This window comes from Tenebrio molitor, chromosome 9 (genome assembly GCF_963966145.1).
Source record: "Tenebrio molitor chromosome 9, icTenMoli1.1, whole genome shotgun sequence".
Lineage (NCBI taxonomy): Eukaryota > Metazoa > Arthropoda > Insecta > Coleoptera > Tenebrionidae > Tenebrio > Tenebrio molitor.
The window spans coordinates 4,744,826-4,770,299 of NC_091054.1; the positions used below are offsets into that span (position 1 = coordinate 4,744,826).

A 25,474-nucleotide genomic window follows, 5' to 3' on the forward strand; every position below is an offset into this window, starting at 1 on the left:
TTTTGCATTTGCAGCCACGTTTAACACAGTTTTTTTGCTTTTTTCCTGCAAACCAGACGTCTTTCGAGGACGAGTTTTTCCCTACAGCATTTTTTATTGACGATCAATTTTTTATGTAAATCTTAATTGATTCAACATTTTAAAAAGGCACGTAAAAATTACGTTTTTAAGACTTGGGTGATTGCATTAATGGGATTTTATTCTTCACCGTCTAAAATATCTGCATTTTAAATTTCACAAAAATCCGCTGGAAAATAACTGAGTTATTAGGCTCGAAAGTCTTAGCTGAGACACCCTGTATATGTATATAATTATGACAATAAAACAAAAATGAGAATTTAAAATGATTTTAAAAACTAAATACAACAGTTCAGATATAAAATTTGTGCATCTGTTCAGTACCAAGAAAAGTGTCCACTAAATGTACTAATTGGCTGTTCAATAATATAGCATTGTGACGCCAGTTGCATAATAAATAAATAACTTCGATTTATTTGTTGGACTTTGTTTGTTGTTCTTTGCGTTTACGCAATTTCCCATTTTTTTTTTGTAATGTTTGGTAAAATTCTCGGTGTTTCTTTTCCACGGCACCGAGTCTGTTAGTTTCACGGTACCAAGTCGGCATTGAAGCGATTGGTCTCAGAGCCGTTCGCGCATTGTTCAAAAAATACCAGAATCAAATCCATTATCAGAACATAATTATTCGATCGGGGCCTCCACAGTCCGTACCTGTCGACACACACCACGTTTCTACGAATTGACCAAGAAGTAATTTTTCGGTCGAGAGGCGTCGTTAATCCACTGTCGAATTGAGAAATCGCCTAAAAGCACTCAATCAAAGAAAAAAGGGGCATTCCATCGGTCGACCGCCGACCTGGTGGAAGATCCCACCCGAACGAAGATTTTCTTCGCACGATTTTTTCGCTTTGTCCTCGTCCGTCAACCTTTTGTTTCGCGGTACTACCACCATCGTATCGTTCGATTAGTCGCACGGTTTTTCACCTGATTGGATCGAGAAATCGGCGAGGAGCGTTCGATCGGATCGAAAAAAGCGCGAACAAGGCCCCATTCGGTACGGCCTTGTCTTGACAATTAGACAACTTCGCGCCGTTTAAAATTGTTTCGCGCTGTCAAGGCCGTCCTCGGACCGCTTAAATTAACAATGGCCGCGCTTAATGAATTTATTCGGCGGCCCCGCGAATTCCGCAAGGGCCCTAAGACGCCCCTCGTCACTAATTCATGCACTTAATTAGCCCAAACAATGGGATTGTCGTGCGAATTTTTAAAGACACTGCGTTCCGGCATGGCGGCGCTACCGTCGTCCGTCATTTGTCAAATTAAACAGCGCCGACCGCGATTTCTCGACGTGCAAACTTTACCGAGATGATTAATATTTGATAAACACTGATGCCATTAGAGAATTAAATTTTAAACGGCCCCGAGGGGGGCCGGATCGATCGGGAACAGCCGCGTGAAGATATTTTCGCCCACAAGAGTCGTCTCCGCTTCTTTCCTGTCACGCTGAACCGGATATTGATGTCAAGCACGACGAAAATAATCTCGCCTTTGTAAATTTCCAATTTTGTGCGGTCGAATTTAATGTGCTTTACACAAAAATACGCTTTCGGTGTTGGCTTTCCTAAAGGATAACTTTACACCCTCGTTGCACTAAAAGCTCAACTTGCTTCAGGATCGTGATGATAACGGGGCGCGCAAAAAGCGTTTCGGTTTCGAAAATTATTAGCTATCATGGGATATGTCAAGAATGACAGCTATGAGACGGAAATCCTTTACGTCAAATTTTTCGGTCGTCCAGTACTTCAATGACGTAAAAGTGACTACCGCAGCTACAGATTTATGAATATGATATAATTTTGAATTAATTTGCTCTTGAAGGTGAACCGTGAACAGGCAGGCAGGTTAAAATTATGCAATGGAAACAGTCGACTGACTTATTATTATTTTTTTAATAAAGACTAGTTGTGCTGACGGTTTACCCGTTATTTAATATTTATGTGTGTCTTTATTTATGCGTACTTGTTCTTTTCACTTTGATGAAAAGTAAGTCGTGACGATATTATAAGTTTCTACAATTAATTTAGAATGATAATTGTGAATAAAAATTTACTTTCGGAAATAATTCCGTTTTTACCTATAGTTGGTGCGGCGAACCAGTTAAGTAGTCACGAGGTGTTCACACATGGCAAGAGCAGGAGGCATAAAAATATCCTGCGCCTCTTGAATATTTTTTTTTACCTTGTTTCTCATAAAGTAGGAAAATTTCGATAACCTATTAATAGTCCTGTGTAGGTACACACCAATCGAAAACTAAACATTATCCAATTTAAAATTATTTTGGTTAAATTCTGTCATAATAAAAAGCTCTCTCTTAATAACATCCTCTACTTATCCAAACATTTGTCATGCAATTTCCAAACACATCATCCTAATATATAATTCAAGCATTTTATCGAGAACTTTTGCTCCCTCGAGTGTCCGCGTTATAGACATTTCACTCCACTTATTCCAAAGTATGTAGTACTCGATGCCCCGAGCCACACGCTACGAAACTGTTTGACAAAAAATTTATTTAGAGCGTTCAGGGACAATTTGATTAAAGCAATGACAACAACACAATCGTACAAATGATTATCCATTTTTACAAATACAAAAAATTTGTGGTCGATGTTGCGTCACAAAAGTACCCACTGTGCGCGACCACGTATTTTCCAATGCTATGAAAATGTTTGTTTACACACGACTTCCAATAATGCGACTTTGACACACACTGGGCGGAAATTTTCCGAAAAACAAGGTTACCAATGTGGTTTAAATCCAATTTGCACCTTCATAAAGAACCGAGCAGATTGGCACAATTGCAAAAACAATTTACTTTTACTTTTTTTTTGCGGTGTTAAGAGCAGAAAGAAGTTGTTTGTAGGGATGGCGCCCTCCGCGATCCGTGTCGAAGGACCAGAAGCGTCAACCCGGTCGCGCTGCTCACTTTCGAATAATTGCAGGCATTTTAAAGTTCAAGGAGCGGGCAGGGACGGAACCGGCATTCGCATTCTATTTGCGCTCGAGGGAAAAAAGTTGGGTCAAGTTGGGCATCCCGCTCGGTGGGAACTGGATGGTTAGACTTTCACGTCACATAAATTTATATTGTTGGCGTTTTGTTCTCGTTGTGTAATGCCAATTATATTAGCGCTTTCTCGTTTAATCCGCCGCGAACAATAACTTAGAAAGTTCACCACCAGACAGCGCGATCAAGATGCGCCCGGGCGCAAAGTGGCGCCCTGATCGAGATGGCTTCCAGTGCGAAATAGCGCCCTTCCACATGATCCGTCAAATGCGACGTTGTCGGAGTTCTTGCGACTGGACTGACCCCTTAGGGGCGCAACAATGGGCGATTATGCGGCGGTACCAAAAAGTTTTTTCCTGTGGGACAATGAGAGGAAATGGCCTTTGGAGACCGTTCGATAGTATCGGAATGTCGCCGTGAATAGAATCGAGTTAATGGGCGCATTAAGAGGGTCCCATCAAATTAAATCATCGAACTGAATTAATTCGGAGCCCCCGATGTAAGAAATGACATCGTTAAAACCGCCGAATTTCGACCATAACCGTAATTGCTCCCTGTCAGTTTGTTCGGTTCGTGAAATCCGACCGACTGCAAGCCTTAATGGACGCTTATTATCCGTTAGAAAGTTATTTGGACAAGAGAAAAAAAGTAGGACTCGTTTGGTGGCGCGCCAACACCGCAACAACCGAAAATTCGTGGGGCCCTAAAGCACAAAAGCTCCACACTTCCAGCTATAAATTGCTCAAATCTATTCTGGAATTTGTAATGAGCACGCTTAAATAACCCACCGGTCTGGAGCGCTTTCCGGACAGATGTGTGTTATTTAAGGCCCTGCCCAATTTTCATTTTTATTCTCTCCGACTGGAGAAAGCTCCGCTACAAGTTTACTCATTAGCGCTCTTTGATTCCCGTTTCCAACGGTAATTAGTGAATTATTGACGACCGGTATTTTCAGGTCCGCACAATTATGAAAACTCGCCGCTTCAGCAAACAAACGTTCGCGAGACTCAAAGCTGCAAATCAAACAACATTTTTATTTCCTCTTTGGAACATCTCGAGGGTGGAGCGTCTGGACTGAATTGCAGTCGTGGTCAGTTTACATGGAAATTGCAGTCGAGCAAGAGGACCTGGGGTTGTTGGCTAGTTCGCGGCTTGAACTCTGGGTGGAGGTTGGAAGGTGCAAGGTCATTGGTAATAAATAAAATAAGAGGTCGACAGAGAGGAATTTTTATTTTTCGCCGGTGGCGACATGGTATTGGTGAAGAGATAAAGAAAGGAACAAATGCGAGACAGGATATATCGAGTCTTCATTTAAATTTATCCTCAAAGTGGGCGTTGAAGAGTCGATTGTGAACGCACCACTCGTCAGTCTGCACAAACAACGCAAAAAAGTGAGGTTAGATTTAAACAGCTGATCGGTGATCTGTAATCCGTGGTGCGTTCACAATCGACTCTTCAGCGCCTGATGATAATTGATAAATTTATCATTTAAAAAAGAATAAGAATCAATTTGATTCCAAGACGGCAAAAAGTGTTTGTTTCGGTAACAGATTATTTAAAAGAGAGTGATGTACGATGAGGATCACAAGAATGAGACAATAGAGCAGCGGAACAAAGTACCATTTGTGAATAAAGCCAAATTCGAAGCTTTTTAAAGCACTAAAAGACGGTCCGTTGTTGTGAAAAATGATACAGTCCCTCGTGTGTTGTGTCTGTGAAACCAGGTGGCGGTTGTATTAGGGTCAGGGATGCTTTAGTGGTAATGGAAACCGAGCTTTAGTCAAAGATGAAGGAACAATCATAGAGGAACAATATTCTGATACTCTAGAGGGACATGCAATCGCTTTTGAAAGGAGACTTACGAGAAAATGACAGAACAGTTTGTATCGCGCGTTCAAATGAAATCCTGGGCTGGGGAGGCGTTGGAAACCGAGAAACCGACAATTGTTGCACTTTTTTAAAGCGTAGATTAATTGGAGCATGTTGACAGCTAACCTAAAATTTAGAGCCAAAAAATCTTTCTTTTTCTCTTTCTTTGCAATGTTTTACATTAAAAATACAATAAATAAAGTAACGATTCCTATTCTTGAAGCAAATATCTAAGGACACCCTTTGCTGAAAACAAACATTCAATTATGTCCCGATTTATCATAAATAAATGTCATTCGTGTTAAACGGCGGGAAATTCAAACTTTACACTGTTCTAAACAGTTTAATTTTTCCAACGCCTCCTCAGGCCAGGACTACATTTGAACGCGCGATAGATGTGATGCAAAGAAAATAAAAATAACTGATCGTACCTATCTGTGATAAGAATCGCAACAAAGAGGAAAGTATCGTCTGATCATGAGTGCTTTGTGGAAAATGATTTAGAAGAAGTTTGGACTCGATTCCCAAGAAATACCAAAAGACCAATCAGCAGAAAGTTTAAGACTTGTAAATCTGCAGAATCAATAGAAGAAAAAAAAAATAAAACGAATTCTGACACCTACTAAACTTTCAATATTAAAATATCCTGTTTAGAGTAATCTGAAAATCTAAAAACCTTTATATCGGGTGTTCATTTAATCTTATCCTCAAAAAAGGCGGTGAAGAGTTGATTGTGAACGCACCACGAATTACAGATCACCGATCAGCTGTTTAAATCTAACCTCACATTTTGCGTGGTTTGTGTTTGTTCACAATCGACTCTTCAACGCCGACTTTGAGGATACATTTAATGAACACCCGATATTATTTATTTATTTATTTCTATATTTATAATAAATTCCTACTTTTGACGTTCAGAACGCCTTATCTTGGATATCTGTTCACGATTATTCATTTTATCGTAGAGCAGCTCCCGGACCCCTCCATTCCCCTTGACTGCACTCCACCATTTGATAGATGCGAAAACTCGCAACATTTCAATTAATCAACTGTCTGCAATGCACTTGCTCCTGACACACCTTAATTAAATCCCTTTAAGTGTGATTGAAAGTCGCACTTATCCAGAAGGCGATTTTTTCATCACCGTAAAAGAGTCCATCCGATGACCACAAGCGGCCCCCCCTATCGATCCATCACCGTCTGAAAATTGTTTCCCTCGTGTTTCGTCCGGGCCGAGATATATAAATCTGTTTCTGGTGGTTAGTTTCTAAGTGTTTAGGGACCCAATTGGAATTCCCGCTTCACACGATTTATTTTAGGACACGGATTTTTTACAGCAGTGCACTTGGTGGATTTGCAGCTGTCAAGTTGTCTTCACTAACAACATTTTGTCACCGCACCTAATCTTGAGGACTCTTGTACTGCTCGTCACGGCACGAGGGGTGTGCAAATGCCACTTAATCACCCCATCTGCATGGTGGCTCCAGTGCAGGGGAGTACTTAATCCCCACGTAAAAATATACACGGTTGCTCAAACATTCAAAATACTGTCAAAAATGTCAATTTCTTATTTTGCAAAATACACTAAACATTCTGGGGTCTTAACTCGAATTCTATGTAAAAACGTAATGTCCCATTTGAAATGCAAATGGCGGGTCACTTCCGGTGAAAACAAAAGTAAGCTAAGACACAGTGTCCCAGAAAAGTGGGTTACGAACTAATACGTATTTTGATTTCATTAATTTATCTTAACAGAAAAAAATGAGGTGAGCCTGTTTTCGTTGTCACTCGGTATGCAGATGTCGGCAAATGAAATTACGAAATAGGAATGTATAAAATGCTTAATTATAGTTCTTTTGTGGTGTCTCCAGATTGACTCTTTGGAGATGAAGTCGCACAAGTCGCAACTTGCAGAGAACGGTATTGTAGAGGGCGTTACTTGTGGTGCGTCGCTCTTTGCGATTTAATGCTAATGACCCAGTGATTGCAAAAAAAAATGTGATTTCAGTGATGTGACGGTGGCGTTAGTACCGGAAGGGACCGACTACTTCCGGACGTATCGAACATCTGTGCGACTTTCTATAGAATTTTTTATGGCGGAACCCCTCGTTTTAAAATTAATAATTCGACGGCGTCGTACATGTGAAACAGCATGTGACAAAACGGTTCTCGCAACAGCGCACTACCTCTAACAAAACAGCCTTCGACCGTCTTTTTCTACGGAGGATCATAAATCACACCCTCACTTTCACGTCACGACCGCAGATGCAACACTCGTCGGCTAATGGGGGTCCAGAATCGGGACTGCTCCAGCGCGAAACCGCCCTGAGAGAGCGGGGCCAGGTCTTCGTCGTGGGACGGTCACCAGATGCTGGTGCGGGGTGGCGGCATCATCTGGGGGAGGCGACGGAAAAAGGGGTTGGCTCGAGGAATTTAATTTCGGCCTACTTAAAATTCCGGTTAAATTCGATAATACATCCTATTCCTCCGTTCCTTTTACGGAGATCTACTAATTTAAACAACATAAAGTGAAAGGAATCCGCTGAACTTTCCACAAGAAAAAAATCCTGTTCTCACATCCGAAGCTGCGGCGGCGTCTCTCTCCGACGAATTACGGGGGCCTGCTCGACCTCTTCGTCCTTCTTCCGCACGTTGGGCCATTTACATAACCGTTCCACTCTTTGTCTGGTTAATTGTAGGGTCCGGGCCGGGCTTTTTTGCCCCGCTAATTTATTGTTTGGAGTTCGTGATAGGCGATGGAGAAGAATCTAATACCTGTCGAGGGTCTCTCCACATCCCAGCGGAGAAATTCAAACAAACATTAACCCCAAATTTTCAATTTCTAAGCACTTGGTAACTACACGTGAAATGGCGCTGTTTTTTGCATTTCTGTTTCAGTCTTGTTTGTTGATTATTTTTGAAGCACAGAATAAATTCTCGACAAATTCTGGTTTTATTTTGTCGAATATCCCCTAAGAATTCGATAAATCACGATGGGAAGGTCTGCATTAGGACCATAGAAAAGCCAAGAGATCTATGATTTCTTTTTATCGGTTACTTTAATTTGCGGCCGATAGATGGCAAAAAATGAAGTGTCATTCGTCATTTTGGTTCGCTCTTAATAGTTTGCAAAAATTTAAAACTCGAAAAACAACACAAAACAAGACAACGAAGAGATTGTTAGTTTTGTTGGCACCTGTCATTTTAATTACTTGCGAAATATTAAATAACTTCAAAAGGTGAAATAAAAGGTTTCTACTTGAAGCATGTAAAAGCGAAGAGGTGTTTTGTTTTTTGCACCCACTACTTGAGTTTGACGTTGGTAGATGGCGAAAAATGAACTGTCATTTTAGTTTGTTGATTAGAGTTTGCAAAAATTTCAAAAATGAGCCAGGAGATTTGTATTAGGATCATATTTTATGTGCTTTGTGTTGGTTGACCTGTAATTGGGGCATCCTGTTGGTCAACTTGTCCAAATAATAATAATAATATAAAATATAGAAGATCTCTGTTTTCTTAGCTGGGGATAGAATGATGCTCTGGGGGCATCTGTCATCTAGATGAAAGTGAGGAGTTAGCTTCTTCGCTTAGCATGAAGCATTAGAATCGCATAAAAGCAAAGATGCAGTTTCTTGGCATCTGTTATCTCACAATGAATTTGCTGTTGATGGATGGCAGCGAAAAATAAAGAGCTTTGGATTAAGATTACATAAAGACCAAGAGATTTTCAAGTGTTTGCAAAAACGTAAAAATTTGTACCAGGTGATATTTTAAGTTTTACATAACATAAGAAAAAGTCGTATTGCCTTGATAGAACTCCATGGTTTGCATTGACAGTTGTTATATATCATATTCTTATTTCTGCTGTCTTTTGTGTTTTTAAATTTCGTTTCGCTAGTTGTTTTCTCGGTTATTAACTGTCATTGAGGTAAATTTTGTAAACAAGCTCGGTCATGTGGTAAAATTATTCCGTGAAACCGACAGCATTAAGAGCAATGCAGGAAGTGGCAAACCAACGAAAGGAACCCCCGACACTGTTAAAAATGTGAGACAAGTAATGAATAATGACGTCGTGCGTCTTTAAGAAGGCTTTCGCAACAAGCACATGTCAGAAAATTGTTAAGAAAGACCTCATGTTGTGTCCCTATAAAGTGCGAAATTCAGCCACTAAAATCTGAAAAGAAAAGGACATTGTCATTGGTTCCATCTGACAATGAAGAATGATCTTCTGTATTTAACATTCTTCAGTGACGAAGCTTGGTTTCATTCGCGGAAACTTTAATTGTGTCTGTTGCCTTTAAAGAGTCCGTCACAGCTGTGCGGTATCAGAACATTTTAAAGGAATTGTTGAATTTACTTCACCCCGAAGAGTCATCTAATGTTTATTTCCAGCAGGATGGGGCAACACCGCATACAGCTCGGATGACGTTAAACTACCCAAGGGAATTTTATGACGATCGTTTGATTAACTCCCACACAGACCGCATCTATCCACCTCGATGACCTGATTTGACACCATCACATTATTTCTTGTTTCCTACTTTTAAAAACACCATCTATGAACGACCAACTGACGACTTAAAACCAGAAGTTCTCATCAGATTATTTGAGAATATGAAAAGCCAAGTTAATTTGTATCGGGTGTCACAAACAACACAAAAAGTGAGGTTAGATTTAAACTTTATTAAACAGCTGATCCGTAATCTGTATAGTTTTCTCAAAATCATTGTGGGTCGTAAAATTTTAGTGGTAAACTAGGATTTATAAGCCCTGCAAGATCTTTAACTTAAGTACCATAAAATTTTACGACCTACACCCAAATTGAGAAAACAGTAATCGGTGGTACGTTCACAATGGACTCTTCAACGCCAACTGTATTAGAGTAAATCGTTGTAAACAAATAATTTTTTTCCGTAGTTCTATGAGGTTAGAAACTCAAAGCCAAATTGTAAATCTAACCTAAGTTTTTAAGTAAATTAACGTTATTGTCACATGCTCTACGTTTTGCCTGATTTTGTCTTGTCAAAAAACTTATAGCCGGCTAGATGTGAAAAATAAAACACCACTCGTTAGAATTCATTTTATTTATTTTATCAAGTGCCCCGATATTAGTTATTAATAATATTTTGACATTAAATATTAAGGAATTGGCAAACGTCAGTGACGCTCCAAAGATTTTTAGCGAAGCCGCATCGGAAAATATTTAAAGGAGGAAACAATAATAATTGTCCTTCAGCGCCACTGGTCCAACGTTCTTCTAATTAGAGAAGATGAATGAAAAGCGCGCCGCATGTGACTCATTAAACTGAACCTGAATGGGTGCCATGTGTGGAACCTGGCAGAACCAGTCCGCGGATATGGGTGAGGAGGAAAACGAGAACCCATTCGAGTGTTACGAAAACTGAATCGATTGTTGTCCGGTAAATTAGAAAGGCAGCGATGATTCTGGTTCTGGGCATAATAATGGTGTAGCCAAGGTGATACTCCCACGAAACAGGTATCACAATAGCGTGTGCTGATCCTGCGGCGCTGCAGGAAAAAAATCGTCGCGTGAACAATGACGGTTCGTTGTTTTTCCTGGTTCGTCGTCGAGGACCTCGCCACGAAAATGAAACTGTCCGTCAAAACGGGGCACAATGGAGAAATCCCCTACGCCGACGAGTTTTCCTCCGCAAAGAACCGTGAACATCGGGGACCGTTAGATTGAAATTCTTCCGTACGCCCGTGCATTCGCACAATAAAAGCCAACCTAACTGTCATCTGGTTCAATTATTAAGCGTAAACACTGGAATTTTCCACGTTAATTAAAAAATGATGTTGCCTCCGTATGCGCGCTTTAATTCCCTCTTAATTCGCATCGGACAAGTTGCACGATGTCTGTAATTACCCGCTGATTACGCTCCTCTAGAAACTATTTCGTTGGAGCTCGCAGACACATTCGGCTTCTGCCGGTTTTGCAACCGAGCTTTCTACAACAGATTTCTACTTCTTCGTGTTTAATTGTATTCCAGCTCCGACCTAATCTGCGCATAATTTCTGCCATAATCATTTTCGAATTCCATTTCAACTTTAAATTGCGCCGCTAATAAACTTCCAAGGCGACGTCGCCGTCGCCGATTTCCCAACAACAAAATGTTAACTCCCGACGACGATGTGCAAATCGTGCGTGAACTTTTACCTTAAATGTCAACGCTCGATCGCGCCGAGAGGTCCCCACAGGTGGGGCCAAAATTTTCAATAAATTTTCTTCATAATTGGACGCTTTTAACGCCGCCGATCAGAACCCAAGCTTTCTAAAGCGTCCAGGTACGGCACGGATTTGTAAAGGTGGCCAATACGAGGGTCGAGGCTGAATGGAAGGGTTCTCCTGATCCCCTTTTGGTTGTAGTTGGAAGGGATCATCTTGACAGGGCTTTCAGAACTTGAGGCGGCGTAATATCACTCCACTTAACCGTAAATAAACAACAATGCGACCAACAAAAACACAGACACCATTTTTTCTATCTATGGTTTTCAATCAAATGCGAGAGATAACTATAAAAAAATGTTGCATAACACGAAGAATCGCGAAATTTCTAAATTGCTCAAGTGAAGATTTGCATTACCCAGTTGTCGCTTTTAACACAGTCCCCCGATCGCGATTAGTGAAAATTTTGATGATAATAAATTGGCGGAAACGCTTGACCACTTCCGGATATCCACACGTTATTCCGCTCGTTCCAGATATTTTACAAATTGGAAGTTTATGTAACTAATAGAAAACTGAATCTCTTCGAATTAAGCTGACGTAATTGTATTAATTTCTTTGATTGTGGATCTGTGAAGCAATCAACTTTTAAAAGTTACCTAAATGAGAGATACCATCGGCGGAGCAACACTCTTTGTTGCCAGAAACAGTGCATAAACGTATGAAAAATAATAGAGTTGGAAACCGTTACAAGTACTAGGAAAGTACAGAGTGTAAGAATTATTTATTATTACATAAATATTAAATATTTTGCGTTCCCGACAAAAGTAGGTTTTGTAAACGGTACAGTGTCGCACCTGGTGCTTGTCGAGAACAAATTGACGATTAGGAGTGAGGTTATGTTGGTAATTTCCGAATGACATTTGTTAAAATCAAAAGTTTTTTTTAAGTGCAGTTGAGTAAGTCATGGCAGACTGCGATCAAATTTAAATACGCTGGCGACGATTCAGTTAGTTCAGTTGTTCGATGTTGGCAGCGTGACTGGGTGTCAAAATGACAGCACCTGTCAGTTCAGGTTCACCGCCTGGGGACGACGAATGAAGTTTTATCGTAGCCAGTTATGTCTACACTGGTTTATTCTTTTCATTCCCACGGATAATGTTGGCTTACTGCGAGTGTAATAAATTGACAATTCTAAAATGGTTGGTGCAATTATGTTCACTCGTTATTAAAATGGAGAAATTTAACAAATTGTATTGGAATTTGTCAAATCAAACTGTAAATATTTATCGGGAACAAAATATTTTAGATAAATAAATCGAGCTTGACATAACCCCAATTCTGAGACCAAACCTTCAAGACCATTTAAAACTCGTTAAGGTACTATTGCGGACACGAAATCTTGGACGATTTGTCATTCGATTGACATAAAAATGTAAAACTGGCTTTAGGTGCAACTAACCTCACTTTCGATTTTTGTATCTAATTTTTATCATACTGACATGCCAAAAATAAACTTTCAAATGTCAAATATGTAGTTTCAAACATCAGTCATAATGAGAATAAAGCGTGGCTTACATTGACATTTTTTGAATTGACATCAATTTGACATCTAAAATTCCGTGTCCGCAACTGTACTACATAACTAGAAAAACTTTATTCTTTTAAATTAAAGCATTATTATTACGATTCATGACTGGTATGAATAGTTTGTACTCGTAAAGCTTCAGTTCGGTGCATTTGTAAGGTTCTGCATACTTCAAATTGCAAATTTTCTTAATAACATGCAACACGTTGTAATGAATTAAAAAAAAAACAATTTTTTTACTTGAGTTAGTCGTTAAAAGATGGCGAAAAATGAGAATAAATGTCAACTGAATGTGCTCCTAAATTTTTACAAATGTTTAAAAGTCAAGGTCACACAGCAAAGGGATTGTTGTTAATTTCGTTGCGACTGTCAGAAGAAATGAATAAATTACAAAAATGAAAACATTTTCACAGATAATAGGTCGTTAATTTTTAACGCCGGTTATTTTCGTTTTCTACCAATAGATGGCAAGAAAAAACCCACTGTCACTTCACTCTAATTCTCCGCAAAAATAGACAAATTTGAAAAATGAAATAAGCGGTTTGCATTACGACTATTGAAAGTAAATGGATTATGTTGCTTTGTTAGTTCGTGTACGTCACTTGTAATTATGTCTGAAAGATTATTATTATTAATAATTTCCAATATGAGTTAAGAGGTTGACATTAGGATGACATTAGGATGACATCATGATGACATAAACGCGAAGTAGTCTTTTTAAATTTTTTGGCGCCTGTTACATCCTCTCTCCACAGATGGCGCAAAAATCTTCTGAAATTCAAATTTGCAAAAATGGTATAAATTCGAAACACGAAAAGGGAGAAGATCGTTAGCTCCTTAGCGCTTATCGTTTTGGTATTGGTTCAATCGTTTGCGAAAATGCAATTTTGTGTTTTTGACAGATGGCCAAAATTAAACTGTCACTCAAGAAGTTTTACATATGGAAAGAGCACAGAACAACAAACGTACGTCAGTTCCTGTTACTGCGTGTACATCATACTTTTCTATCGTGTGCCTTTGCTTTTTCACTCCTTTTCTAACATGCTATCTCTGTCGTAGTCACGGCACATATGAACACTTGCCAGTTTCTATGCCACAAGTCTATATTGTTGCTAATTTCGAGTTTAGATACAGAGTTTTTACAAATGTTTCTTACATCACAGAGAGTGTGATTTATGGTATAGGTATAGATTTGCAGCCTCTTCTGAAGTTGTAAATTTGACAATTGACAGCTCACACTTGTCATTATCCAGATTTCATTGTTTATTATTTTCTAAAGTATTAATTAAGGCACGCTGAGTTACTTAAGACAGAATAAGATTACAACGTGTAAAATTGCGGACATAAAAAATGTCGCCGTTTGTTTGACGGCGCTGTTGTTTTATTTAATATTTTATTCATGTAAATGTATGTAACGTGTTGTGTTAATCTCTTAATTCTGTTGTTCACAGGTGCGATAATTAACATTTTATGTGATCACAACACACCACCTTGCAAGAATTTCTAAATTTGTGGAATTTCTTTAAATTTGTTGTAACATGCTAAAACCTCCTTGCTGTCACTTTAGTTTGTTTTTAACAGTTTAAAAAATGACACAAGACGTTACTTGGTGTCTTGTCAACAACTCATTAAATGTCACAGTCATGACAAACCACGCTCAAATCCAAATACACCAGATCTTAGCGATTCAGTTAGTTTAACTGTTCAATGTTGGCACAAAGAGTGTGTAACGTCAAAATAACAACACCTGTCAAATCAGGTTGAGTACTTGAGTACCATAATTGAAATTTTACCTTGGTCTACACTGATTTATCACTCTTTTGATTCCCACGTGTTTCCACGATAATTTTCTGCAATTAAGCGTAATAAATTGAAAATTGTAAGCGTCGGTTATAAATTCGGAAAATTAATAAATTCCTCCGGAATTAGTCAAATTAAACTGTAAATATTTGTCGTCGACGAAATATCTCCGATAAATAAATCGAGCTTGACATAACCCTAATTCTGGGACGAAACCTTGAAAGCCGTATCGCTCATTTAAAACTCGTTACGGTACTAATTAGAGAAACAAAGAAAAATGAAAGATACAATCTGGCCGTCTCAAATCGAGTCTCTACGATTCAGCATAGACGACCGACATTCTGCATTTCTGCGTTTTGAAGTAAGTATTCAAAGCTGTATCAGCTACTGAAAGATGACAATTTGTGTGACCAACACAAATCTTTCGGTTGGCACAATTGGAAATGGAAAATCGTCTGCGAGTACCTGATGGAAGTTGTATCGTTTACAAAGGATGCCCTTCGTAGATTGTCAAGTCGGTGATGTCAAGTGTCCTTGTTGTGATAATTCAAACTGCAAGGACACTATTGAGTCGGGAAAGCCCCGGCCAACTTAATTACCGCCGCGTCATTCCCCGACTTGTTAATTAAAATCCAAAGAACTAATCCCACCGCTTAACGCCTCTAGATTTCGTTGGTACGTCAGAGTGCCTCGCACTTTACACGAGAAAACAAAAAGAAAATTGGCGATAACTCAAGTTTCAAGATTAACGAACTCTGTGGAATTGTCGATGTTTCCGATCGACGGACATGATTTTTCGATCGATCCGCCAAGTGGGGGTGTAGCCGCGTTAAATTTGCAAAACCCCCGACGGCGCAGCCGGACGGCTGTCATCGATGCAGCAAGCGGGAAAACGTCAACACACGTCCACCGTCCGATTTTCCGCGCAAGTTTTGGAAAAATCGAGGCGCGGAAAAATATTATGGTTTTTAACCGGAAAAGAAACCGGCTCGAGTGAGACAGGAAATGGGTCAGGTTCGTGAAGGAGTAATCATCGTTATTGCAGTGGTCTTCATAACGAGAGGAAATTGACAATTGTGGGACTAGTTTGTCAGTTTTTCCAAAAAAAAAATTGAGTGAAGTTTATTCGTTCCCATCGTGGTGAAGAGGCGCTTTCTACTTTAACATCTATAAATTTTTATCAAACCCAAATATGTATCATTCAACCATCAAAATAATGAAGTCATTATACAAAGTATTATAATTTTTTATTAATTTAATTTTATGTTATGTATTATAATTTTCACTTTCACACTCTTTTAAAACCTCGACATTTTCGTTCCTTATCTAACAATCCTTTTGTGTTTATGATAATTCCTGTTTCAGAATAAAGATGCTATTATGTAAAATTGAATTAAACATCACAAAAGAAATTCAAGAGAAGCAATTCAGATTTCTTTTTGTAAAAACTACACCAATCAATAATTAAGTTCTCTAAAATTTTACATATTATTTTAATAATAGTAATTAGAGATATGAATAATAATTAAGCGTGAAATCATTATATCTGATTATTATTATTTTCATTTGTTAATTTTATCTGTGTTCGCATAATTTTTACTTTCCTACTTTTTTAACATCTTGAATTTTTTCAAACAAAAAATTCAATTTCATAATTTTGTTTTTACAATTTGCGTCTCTAATAGGTCAGGTCAATAATAGTATTCAATTTGGAGTCGTTTATGGCTATCTATTAAAGCACTCGTGGTTTAACAGATCTCTAAGAAAATTTTTATCAATATTTCAGTGTATTATTGTCATTTACACCAAAAAACTTCCAATATTAATGTTGAAACTCTACTTTTTAACATCTGTTGCAGATGTAGTTGCATTCGTTACCTTGAATTACCAAATTAATACAAATTCCCTAGAATTTGAAAATTAAAAAATTATAACAAGGGTGCAAATTCAAAAAAATAACATAAAAAACTCGTTTCATAAGGGCATTGGCGCACTCGTCCCATAGAAAACTCCCCTGCGGCTCGGTTTCTACACTTGGGACTCGTGCGCCAAATCAACCCTTATAAAACTCGTTCTTTAATATACTAATTTATAGCAGCTCTCTCTTTTTACGATACAATTGCTTTTAAGTTGCTTTAAGTGAGTAAAGTCAGTGTTGAAGAAATAATGTTCAGATAATAAATTTAAATAGGAAAATAGTCCAAGAACTAGAGACTGTTCAAAAAGATTCCGAGAAAAGCAGAAACCACCGATAAAAGAATGATCGCGAATTCTTTGAAAAATTTTACAAGGGCATGTCCAACATAATATCGTGTGTTCCACAAAAAACTCACTCGCAGCAAGCCATGACAAAAATGAAGTATGTCTTAGTACCAGATGTGAAATGAACTACTAAAGTAAATTTATAGGTTATCTGTCACAACTCAATATGATGAAAATTTGTAAGTAACAAATGAACTACTTCCAATGATCCTAAAATCGACATGACCAGTCTATCTATCTCTATAGTCATGGCATACTGCGAGTGAGTTTTTATTGGAACACACGATATGTTACATTTATCCAAGTGTCAAACCACTCTAGTATACGTTTGTTTATTCATTTTTTTTTTCATATTTAACGGTTCTGGATTTATGCTGTCATTTTCAAAACTGGATTTTGGTTTATTTTCTATTTTACGATATTTTATTTTTGTTACGAGGACCATGAGAACGAGCTTAAATGATGCACTAGCACTGCTTTATGTCCGAATTAATTGACCATTTATATTAATATGTTAAATATCCATGTCAATGCAAGAATTTCTAGAAAATACCTAATTAAATTATTAAAATACTAATTGTGTTAGTTATTATAATTAATTAATTTATTAGTGTCCATGTTCAGATCATTTTTACTTTCCTACGCTTTTAACACCTTGAATTTTTTATCTACTACAAATGTGTAAAATATCAATTTAAAAATTTTATTTTGTATTTATGCTAACTCTCTCTTTTCATAATAAAATTACTGTTAGCTGTGGAATTTATGTTAAAAAAAATATAAACCGAATATCTTTAGTGGAACATAAAATCAATGCTTCAGTTAAGTAAGAGAAATTACTTTTCTGGAAATAAAGTTAAAAGTTAAAGCTCAATAGCAGAAATACGCAAATCGGAAAAAATCTCGAAAAAAGCAAACAAAAAAGCCATTACTGGTCCTTAAACATGTAGGAAATCTTAACTTTTTTAAATAACCAAGGAACATTTAAAACTATATTCGTATATGAATGTAACGGATGTTCAAAAATGTTTGCTGGCAAGTGGCTGTCAAACGTCACATACTCAGCGAACAAGCAGTACTGTGAATTATTTCCTTTGCAAAAATCTGTTCTTTTCAGAACCAACAAACGAGACTTTTCCTGTTTTTTTTTTTTAATGTGACGTGAGGATTTTTATTTTAAATGAATCAATTAATTTACATTAAAATGGCATTAAAGTGAGGTTATGTATTTAAAGCACACCAAAGAAAAACATAACCTATGTTTAAAAGAGAGAGAAAACCAGGGTCTGCTTAACCCGTAGTAACCACACGTTTTTTTGAACGCTCTTTACCTACTGGGTTGTTCATAATTTTCCAAAAATATTTAAATTATAAAGAGCATCCTTTTAGTACTATTGGGTGATTCAAAATGATTGTGGATAAGTATGGCAACTACGTACGAAAATTTATGTGGGAACTGTGTGGGCAGGATAGAGTTGACATTTCTTTGACAGTTCATAGTCGTGCAATTTTGAAAATTGTCAAATCAATGTGCAATGCTATTAAAAAATCAAATGCACGCTTACGAAATGTCATACAAATATCAACTGTCTACCCCACCACCCAGTTGCCACATAAATTTTCGTACGTAGTTGCCATACTTATCCACAATCATTTTGAATCACCCAATATTACAATTATTATTATTAAGTCAGACCTCGATAAATAAACGACTTAATTAATCTGTTTCAATGACATTAATTTTTATGCAACAAATTTGTTTAAAAAGCTTAGGTATTTGAACTATGAATAAATCTTTTTACTTTTACTAATGGGATTCATTCAAACCGAAAGTCTCCATTAATCCTACGATAAACACTACAATAAAACCCTCACAAGTAGTCGACCCTTCCTGTAATAAATCCTTGAAAATTATTACGACCTTGCTTCCTGAAGATGATTTCACTTTACAACAAAAACTTCTTTCAGACAATACTACAACGATTCTTTATCCGGGACCTTCCGAGATAATTCCGTGTTTCTAGGACGTTGCCCCGAATTTAAAATCTGTTGTTTTGAAAACGCATTTTTTTTGTCTTTTATTTACAAATTCACGTTTTCTTCACCGTTGTGCGATAACTTTACCATGTTACAAAATCATTACGGTATCAGTTCGTTCAATGTTTTCATTTGATCACTCACCTTCGGAATCCTCCTGCCGGGAAGGGAAACCTGAATCCCGAGGGGGGCGGCACCGGTACTGCCACCGGGCCGTTCCCCTGCACCAAGGGCACCTGTCCTCCGACAACTTGAGGCGGAGGAAACGCCACTAAACCACTAGGCACTACATTGTTAGTAGGTACGACACTCTGCAGGATGGTACCGTGGGGATGAGGTTGCGGTACCATCATCGGGTTCGGGATGACGACATTCGGAGGCGGCACGTTGGTCGGCAGCGGCGAATAAGGTGGCGGCATGTGACTGTTGAGAAGATCCGGGAGTCTGTCGTTCTGATTGTGAAGGGTGTTGGCTTGGGTACCACTGTCGACGGTGTGTCTGTGGGTGGTCCCGTTCGTCCGTCTTTGGTGACGGCGCTCCCGTCTCTCTTTGCGCCTCTGCTCGCGGTCCGGCGCTTCCGTTGGGGGCGGCGGACAGACGGAAATCTCGTCGGTCTGCGCCTCCGTCGACGTGAAAGTCCTCGTCGGGGGCGCGCGAGTCTCGCGCTGCACCACGTTGACGGTGTGCGTCGGGGTCTGCGTGTTGTGCACCGTCACCTGGGTGGTGCCGGTGGCGGCGGCGCTGGTGCACGGGGTGGTGCTGAGCGGCATGATGTGCACGTTGGACACGTTGTTGCCCTCGTCGAGCGTGTTCAGACATTGTATGGTGGGCACCGCCGAGACCACGTTGACGGGTACCGCTCGGTAGAAGTTGACGTTGACGTTGCTGACGTTCAACGGCGGGGCGGCGATCTTCTTGCCGTCCGAGTTGATCCTCTGGTGGTTGGGCAGCGCCGCGGCGGTACCCGACATCTGCTTGGGCACCGAGGCGCTCCGCAGGTGCGTTATCGCGGCCTGCTCGACCTGCGAGCCGCTCCTTTGGTGCACCACCGGTACCACGTTCGGCTGGTTGTACCTGAACGGTTCCGACACGTTGCGCGGATGGTTGGGAAAGACGACGTTGCTTCCTCTGAGCTGGGCGGCCGACGGCACCGACGCCCGCCGCGGGTTCTCCGGCAGCCCGACCACATTGGCGCTGCTCAGCGGCCTCTGGTTCTGGAAGAGGGTGACGTTCTGGCTCCGGATCAGGCCATCGTTGCCCGTCGCGATGTTCAGCACGTTGTTCGGTGGGGCGCTGGCGTCGCTTGCCCTAACTTCCAGCTGCATATCACCGTTTTTGCAGGGAAACACATCACAATCACTAGCACTATCACCAAGACACGTCGCGGTACCACCGTCGACCAACTCCAGCAAACTGGCTTGACTGTTCAACCTACTTGTGGCACGACAAGAGAGCGCGTCACGTGACCAGTTGCCGAGCCGGCATTGGTGCGACGCCGGCTTCAGGTTGTTAACCATTTCTGTCCGAGGATTTAGGTCTGTGTTCTCTTGCGATGAATGTAAAGGGCCTTTGTTTGGAGGATCATCAAGGTCGCTAAACGTTAAACTGCTGCCGCAAGAACTGCAGCTCGATGACGGCGGCGGTTTTTCTTTGTTTTGGTACTCGTACGGCTGCCACAGCAACGAACTGAGAGCTTCTTCGACGTCCTGATGGAACGAATTCCGGTTCCTGTCTTTCCCCGTTGAACACGACGGGTCATTATCACAAACGCTTTTCGAGGCACTTGAACTGTTATCACCCAATGCATTCACGTTCAATATATTCAAACTCTTCCTCTTGTTCTCCTCGAGCGGCTTTTTGATACAAAACAGCTTGTTCTTGAGGCTCTGGCTCTTCTTGCCGTAACACTCCTCCGGCTGTCCGTTCCTGTTGACGTCCAACCCCAATAAATTATTATTGACGACATTGTCCCCCCCGTTCGGGTAGATTAAGCTGTTGGGGTGACTCCACGAGTTATTTCGCGGCTGGAAGTGCTTCCGTTCTTTGTATTTCCGGTTCGACGGCGAGTCCGGCGGCCGACCTTCTTCCGGGAAATTATTATAAGTGGCCATACTTTTTGATTTGTTCGATCATACTCGAGGGGACCTGAAACAACGCATCCGATTAATCATCTCGAAAACCTGTCACGACTCGTTCCTCGATAAATTATCATTCGCACCGAGTTCCGATCTGATCAAAATTTACAGGTCAAGCTTCACGCTGCACTTGCTCCGACTAAATGTCGGTCTCGTAGTGTTTACTGTTTCCTATTTAAATTGCCAAACGCGCGTGTTCCACATCCCAATAATGTCTCCAAAGCTGAGACGAATTCGACAATTTTGGAACTGATTTTAATCGAATCGTTTTTAATGGCCCCTGACAGCTGCACACATAGGCAACCAACATTACCGATCATCCCAAACAACCACGATTTCTATGGTACCATAGAGATCAATACAAACAACCCTGTGAAATGAAAACAACCATTTTTAAATGTGTAATTTTGACATTTTCTTCCTCCATTCCTCGCCTTGCGTTGTTTAGTTATTATTTTTACATCTGACGAGATATTAGGTATTTATTTACGTTGTAAGATTTGTTTGGTTCGCACCGGTGAATATTTTTGTGTCCTTGCTCTTATCTAGTTCTTGCGTGCTCGCGGGCGGCCCCCCAATAGCAAGTTACACCTAAGTCATATCTCGCAACAACTCTCACTCGGTTTGTTCGTCACAATGAGATGAAAGTGTTGGGAATTTTGGATTTTCATTATTCGAACCGTCGATTTTTTGTATGGAAAGAAAGTCGGGAAATTAAACGTTGGAGCAAGTTGACGAAAGCGCTCTTTTTGTGTGGGAATGGCCACATCAATAACGACGCGGTCAGCGAGGAAAAATAACACACTCCATTCATCTTTGTCGTATTGTTGCGGCCCTAAAGTTGTTATTATAACTCCAACGAGTAAACAAGTCTTTTATGTGGAGTTTTTTGAATATTTAAAATGCAAATTTGAATTTAAAATTATGTTCCACTCTCGCAGTCGGTGAAATTTCTTATGTGGCGCTCTTTGTAAAGAAACTCTCTAAAGGACCGGCCGGGAGGACACCAGAAACGGCTTCGTCCTGCCGCTGACATTTTTAATCCGAAAGGTTAGAAGAATCTGTTCGCATGATTTATAATAATAGTTACGTAACGACTCCGAATGTCACATCTTTAATTGGATAATTTTGCAACCCAACAGATTTATTGTCACTCCATAAACAGTTTTCGCACTCTAATAACCCAACTAACGACGAAAATTTGTGTTTTTCTAGATTCGATATTTAAATTTACACGAAAATTATGATTCCACTTTTTGTGCGCACCACCTGTGTTATTACAATTAGTTTCGCCAAAATGACCTCAACTTTGACAGTTCATCTAGTGTGAAAGGAATCTCTGATGAGATCACGAGATGTTTACCTTTAAAGGTCAAAAACCGCAAATTTTACAATTAAAAAGTATCGTGAACAGGGTCGGACTGAGTTTTGTCGGCCTGAATTCGTCAATACTTTTGTCATCATCGTAACGACAATATAATGACGTTCTAGTATTGTCGTTACGGAACTACCGTAATAATGGTCGACACGAAATTTCTCTCGTCGTTTTCTAATAACAATAATCTAAATTAAAACTCGGTTGTAAAACACATTTTTCTTTTAATTGATACTTTGTCGGACAACCCATTTCAACGTCCGCCGGTGACGCGTGACCTCCATTGTTAGATAATGAACGGATTTTCTCTTCTGAATCATTTGTGTTAAGAGAAAGAGATAACAATTACCACCTGCTTGATATTTAATTACGAAACAACGACGAACAGGCCTAAATGTAGTCGTGATTTATGAGATTTTTGAGGCCCCGATAAACACCATCTACTAAATTACTGCTCGCAGGTGATTAAGATTGATATTTAGGTCGATACGCAACGAATTTTCTTTGTCTTCGAAGAAAAATGAATCACCTGAAAAGCGAAAAACTCATTTTTGAATAATAATTATTTCGGTCGCTACCATATTATTATTCGGAATTAATTATTCACAGGTGAGAATTATAATTGGCAGCACTATTTTATAGTTTCCAAATTTTAACATAAAATTAATTAGTTCGTTGCCTTATCTGGTTATATTTTACGAGATTTGGTAAGACATAGCAAACTGTGACTTATGCTAAAGTTTCTCCCCTTAACCTCATAGTTTCAAGTGGTGATTGTTAAATCAGAACGTTAAACACTTGTCGAACCAGGCTGATTTGCATATAATAGACACCAGGTCTTCTGACGTTTATGATTAAGCTACAGTGTAAATTTGCGTTGATCCTGAGCTTCAAAAAATATATTTACGTCACAAACCGCCTCGTCTATTTTTACTTATTTATTTTTACGTTAATCTAAATGTGATCTAAACTCCTCACTACAGTTTATAAACAGTCCTAAAACCTTCCCGGTTAATTTTACTTCGTTATTAGCTAAAACGATTTCGGGGTGTTGTTTGTTTTGTAGCCTGAGAGGGGGAAATCTTTTGTGCAAATACCAAACGAGCGCCATTTCAATTAGTAGTTGTATTGTTGGTTGCCTAACAATATTTAATTGTTTGTTGACCGTCACTTATTAATTACAATCAACTACTTAAAGAACTATTTTTAGAAAATGTGCAATCGGACTAGAAAAAAATAAAAAATCGCAATTACGGAAAAATTTCGGTCTTACCGTGGGTTAGCAAATCTGAAACATGAAAAAACCGGAAACGTTCAAATTTTAGTCGGAAGAAATGAGTTGTGAGAATTTTTGAACGCGCTACACTTTCCGCCAGACATTCCGGTGCACAACTAACATTCTCTTGGATTATTTGGAGCTGTGGTCAGGATCATTGGCACCTTCACAAGTGCGGTTGCCAGGTCTAAATTTTCAGCACTCAGGGTGTGTTAAGATAGACATGTTACAGATTTTGGTGTAATTTTCGGTAGCAACAAGATGTCTGAGTAATGCTGAAAGTGGGAGTGTTCTTTAAAAGAAATCGGTGAAAAGTTGCCCATCGAATATAACTTTTTACTGCGGAGGCTTGTTGATAAATAAGTAAAAAAGAACTTTTTGTTAAGAATAAAATCGTCGAGTCATATTTTAGCATGAATTCTAAATGGAGGAAAACCTTTTTGCGTGGTTCGATAGGTTTGAAAAGATTGACTGGAATTTTTTGCCTCTTGGAATATGGACAATACAGTTCATGCGTATGTAAAAATAAAACATTTTAAATGTAGTTAGTGGAAAAAATGTTAGTTGGCACAGCTGAAAATTATTATGAAGGCAGCTGGTATATTATTTCACTTTTTTGAATGTAAACCCTTCTCAATATTGCATATAAAAGTTGCAGAGAAGCGCGAAAAAATATGATAATTCGTGGAATCCGTGGGTAAAGAATTGAGGTGAGGGAGCTCAACTACCCAAGTTAAAAAGAGTAGCGAAGAAAATTATTGTAAGCGAACTCTGTTGTATTCAAAAAATTGCAACAATATTAAACTGGAAAATTAAATCTTTGATGATAATGTTTCAAAAACATTTTCTAATACAATACAATTACATTAAAAGAGAATTTTTTTTTAATACGAAAAATGGGTTTTATTTCATGTTTCCCAAGGAGTAAATTTAATTTTTTTTAAATATGAATGTAATTTATATTTAGATATTGCTATAAAATATGTTGAATATTTCTACAACGACAATTTATTAGTCCCTTCTACATAATTTCTTCTCAATAATTTAACAAGAAGTGTTAGACTAAGACAGCTTCAGATATATGAACTAAATTTACAAAAGCTTTGCAATTATTATATTAAATTTATACGTTATCGAGCGTTCAGAAAAAAACTTGTCAAACAAGCTGTGGTGTTTTCTGGCTTTGGCACAAGATGCGTTTTAGTTGAGTGATGGTGGTATGCTTTGGCATTTTCTTTAAATATGTAACCTTATCATCTTCATTTTATTGGAAAATAAATCATTAAATAAAAATCATCGTGTCGTGTCGAAAAACAACTGGATCGTTGATTACTTTTAAAGATAACTGTTTTTGGCAAAAAAATAATTCACTTCTTAGTCGCTGAATAAATTGATTGACAACGATGGTTTGACAGCTGATGAAGCTACTCTGCTACGTCATACGGAAACAAAAGCAAGTACAAGGTCACTTGAACAAATTTTTTGAACGCTTTTTATTATTGTATATTATGACACATGATGTTTTGAGATCTATAATTCATTACATGTGAATTTTTTCTTGAAAAGCGTTGAATATTATAAATATTGGCAAACACAATTTACTGATTATTATCAAAATTATTTAAAATAATTCACCAAATGTGTTTGTAGAATTTAATTAATAAACATCTCCGTTTTAGCACAGTATGTACTTATTTTTGTTACAAAGAACTTAATAGATTCAAGAGAAATTTAAATTTAGAGGTTCGTAAGAACTTCAGCAATTCCGAAAACTTATGTTGTGGACTGGCAATTTAGGAAAACAAATTGTCAGTTCTTTTACCCAGCAATTCAATTAATTAGATCTTTTACACCTTCGAAGAG

General features: G+C 38.7%; 1 protein-coding gene across 2 annotated transcripts in view; it reads right to left on the reverse strand.

Moving 5' to 3' along the window:
* Positions 1–25,474, reverse strand: part of LOC138138085 (uncharacterized) — a 132,822-nt gene that overhangs the window by 46,484 nt on the left and 60,864 nt on the right. The window contains exons 1-2 of one of the 2 annotated variants that reach the window (XM_069057832.1): positions 23,609–23,737; positions 18,970–20,970 (exon numbers count right to left, since the gene is read on the reverse strand). In XM_069057832.1, coding sequence (XP_068913933.1) covers positions 18,970–20,936 — 1,967 coding nt within the window. In that variant the 5' untranslated portion in view covers positions 20,937–20,970; positions 23,609–23,737. Of the gene's footprint in view, positions 1–18,969; positions 20,971–23,608; positions 23,738–25,474 lie in introns of those variants that run through there. The other variant, XM_069057833.1, reaches the window with a different exon arrangement.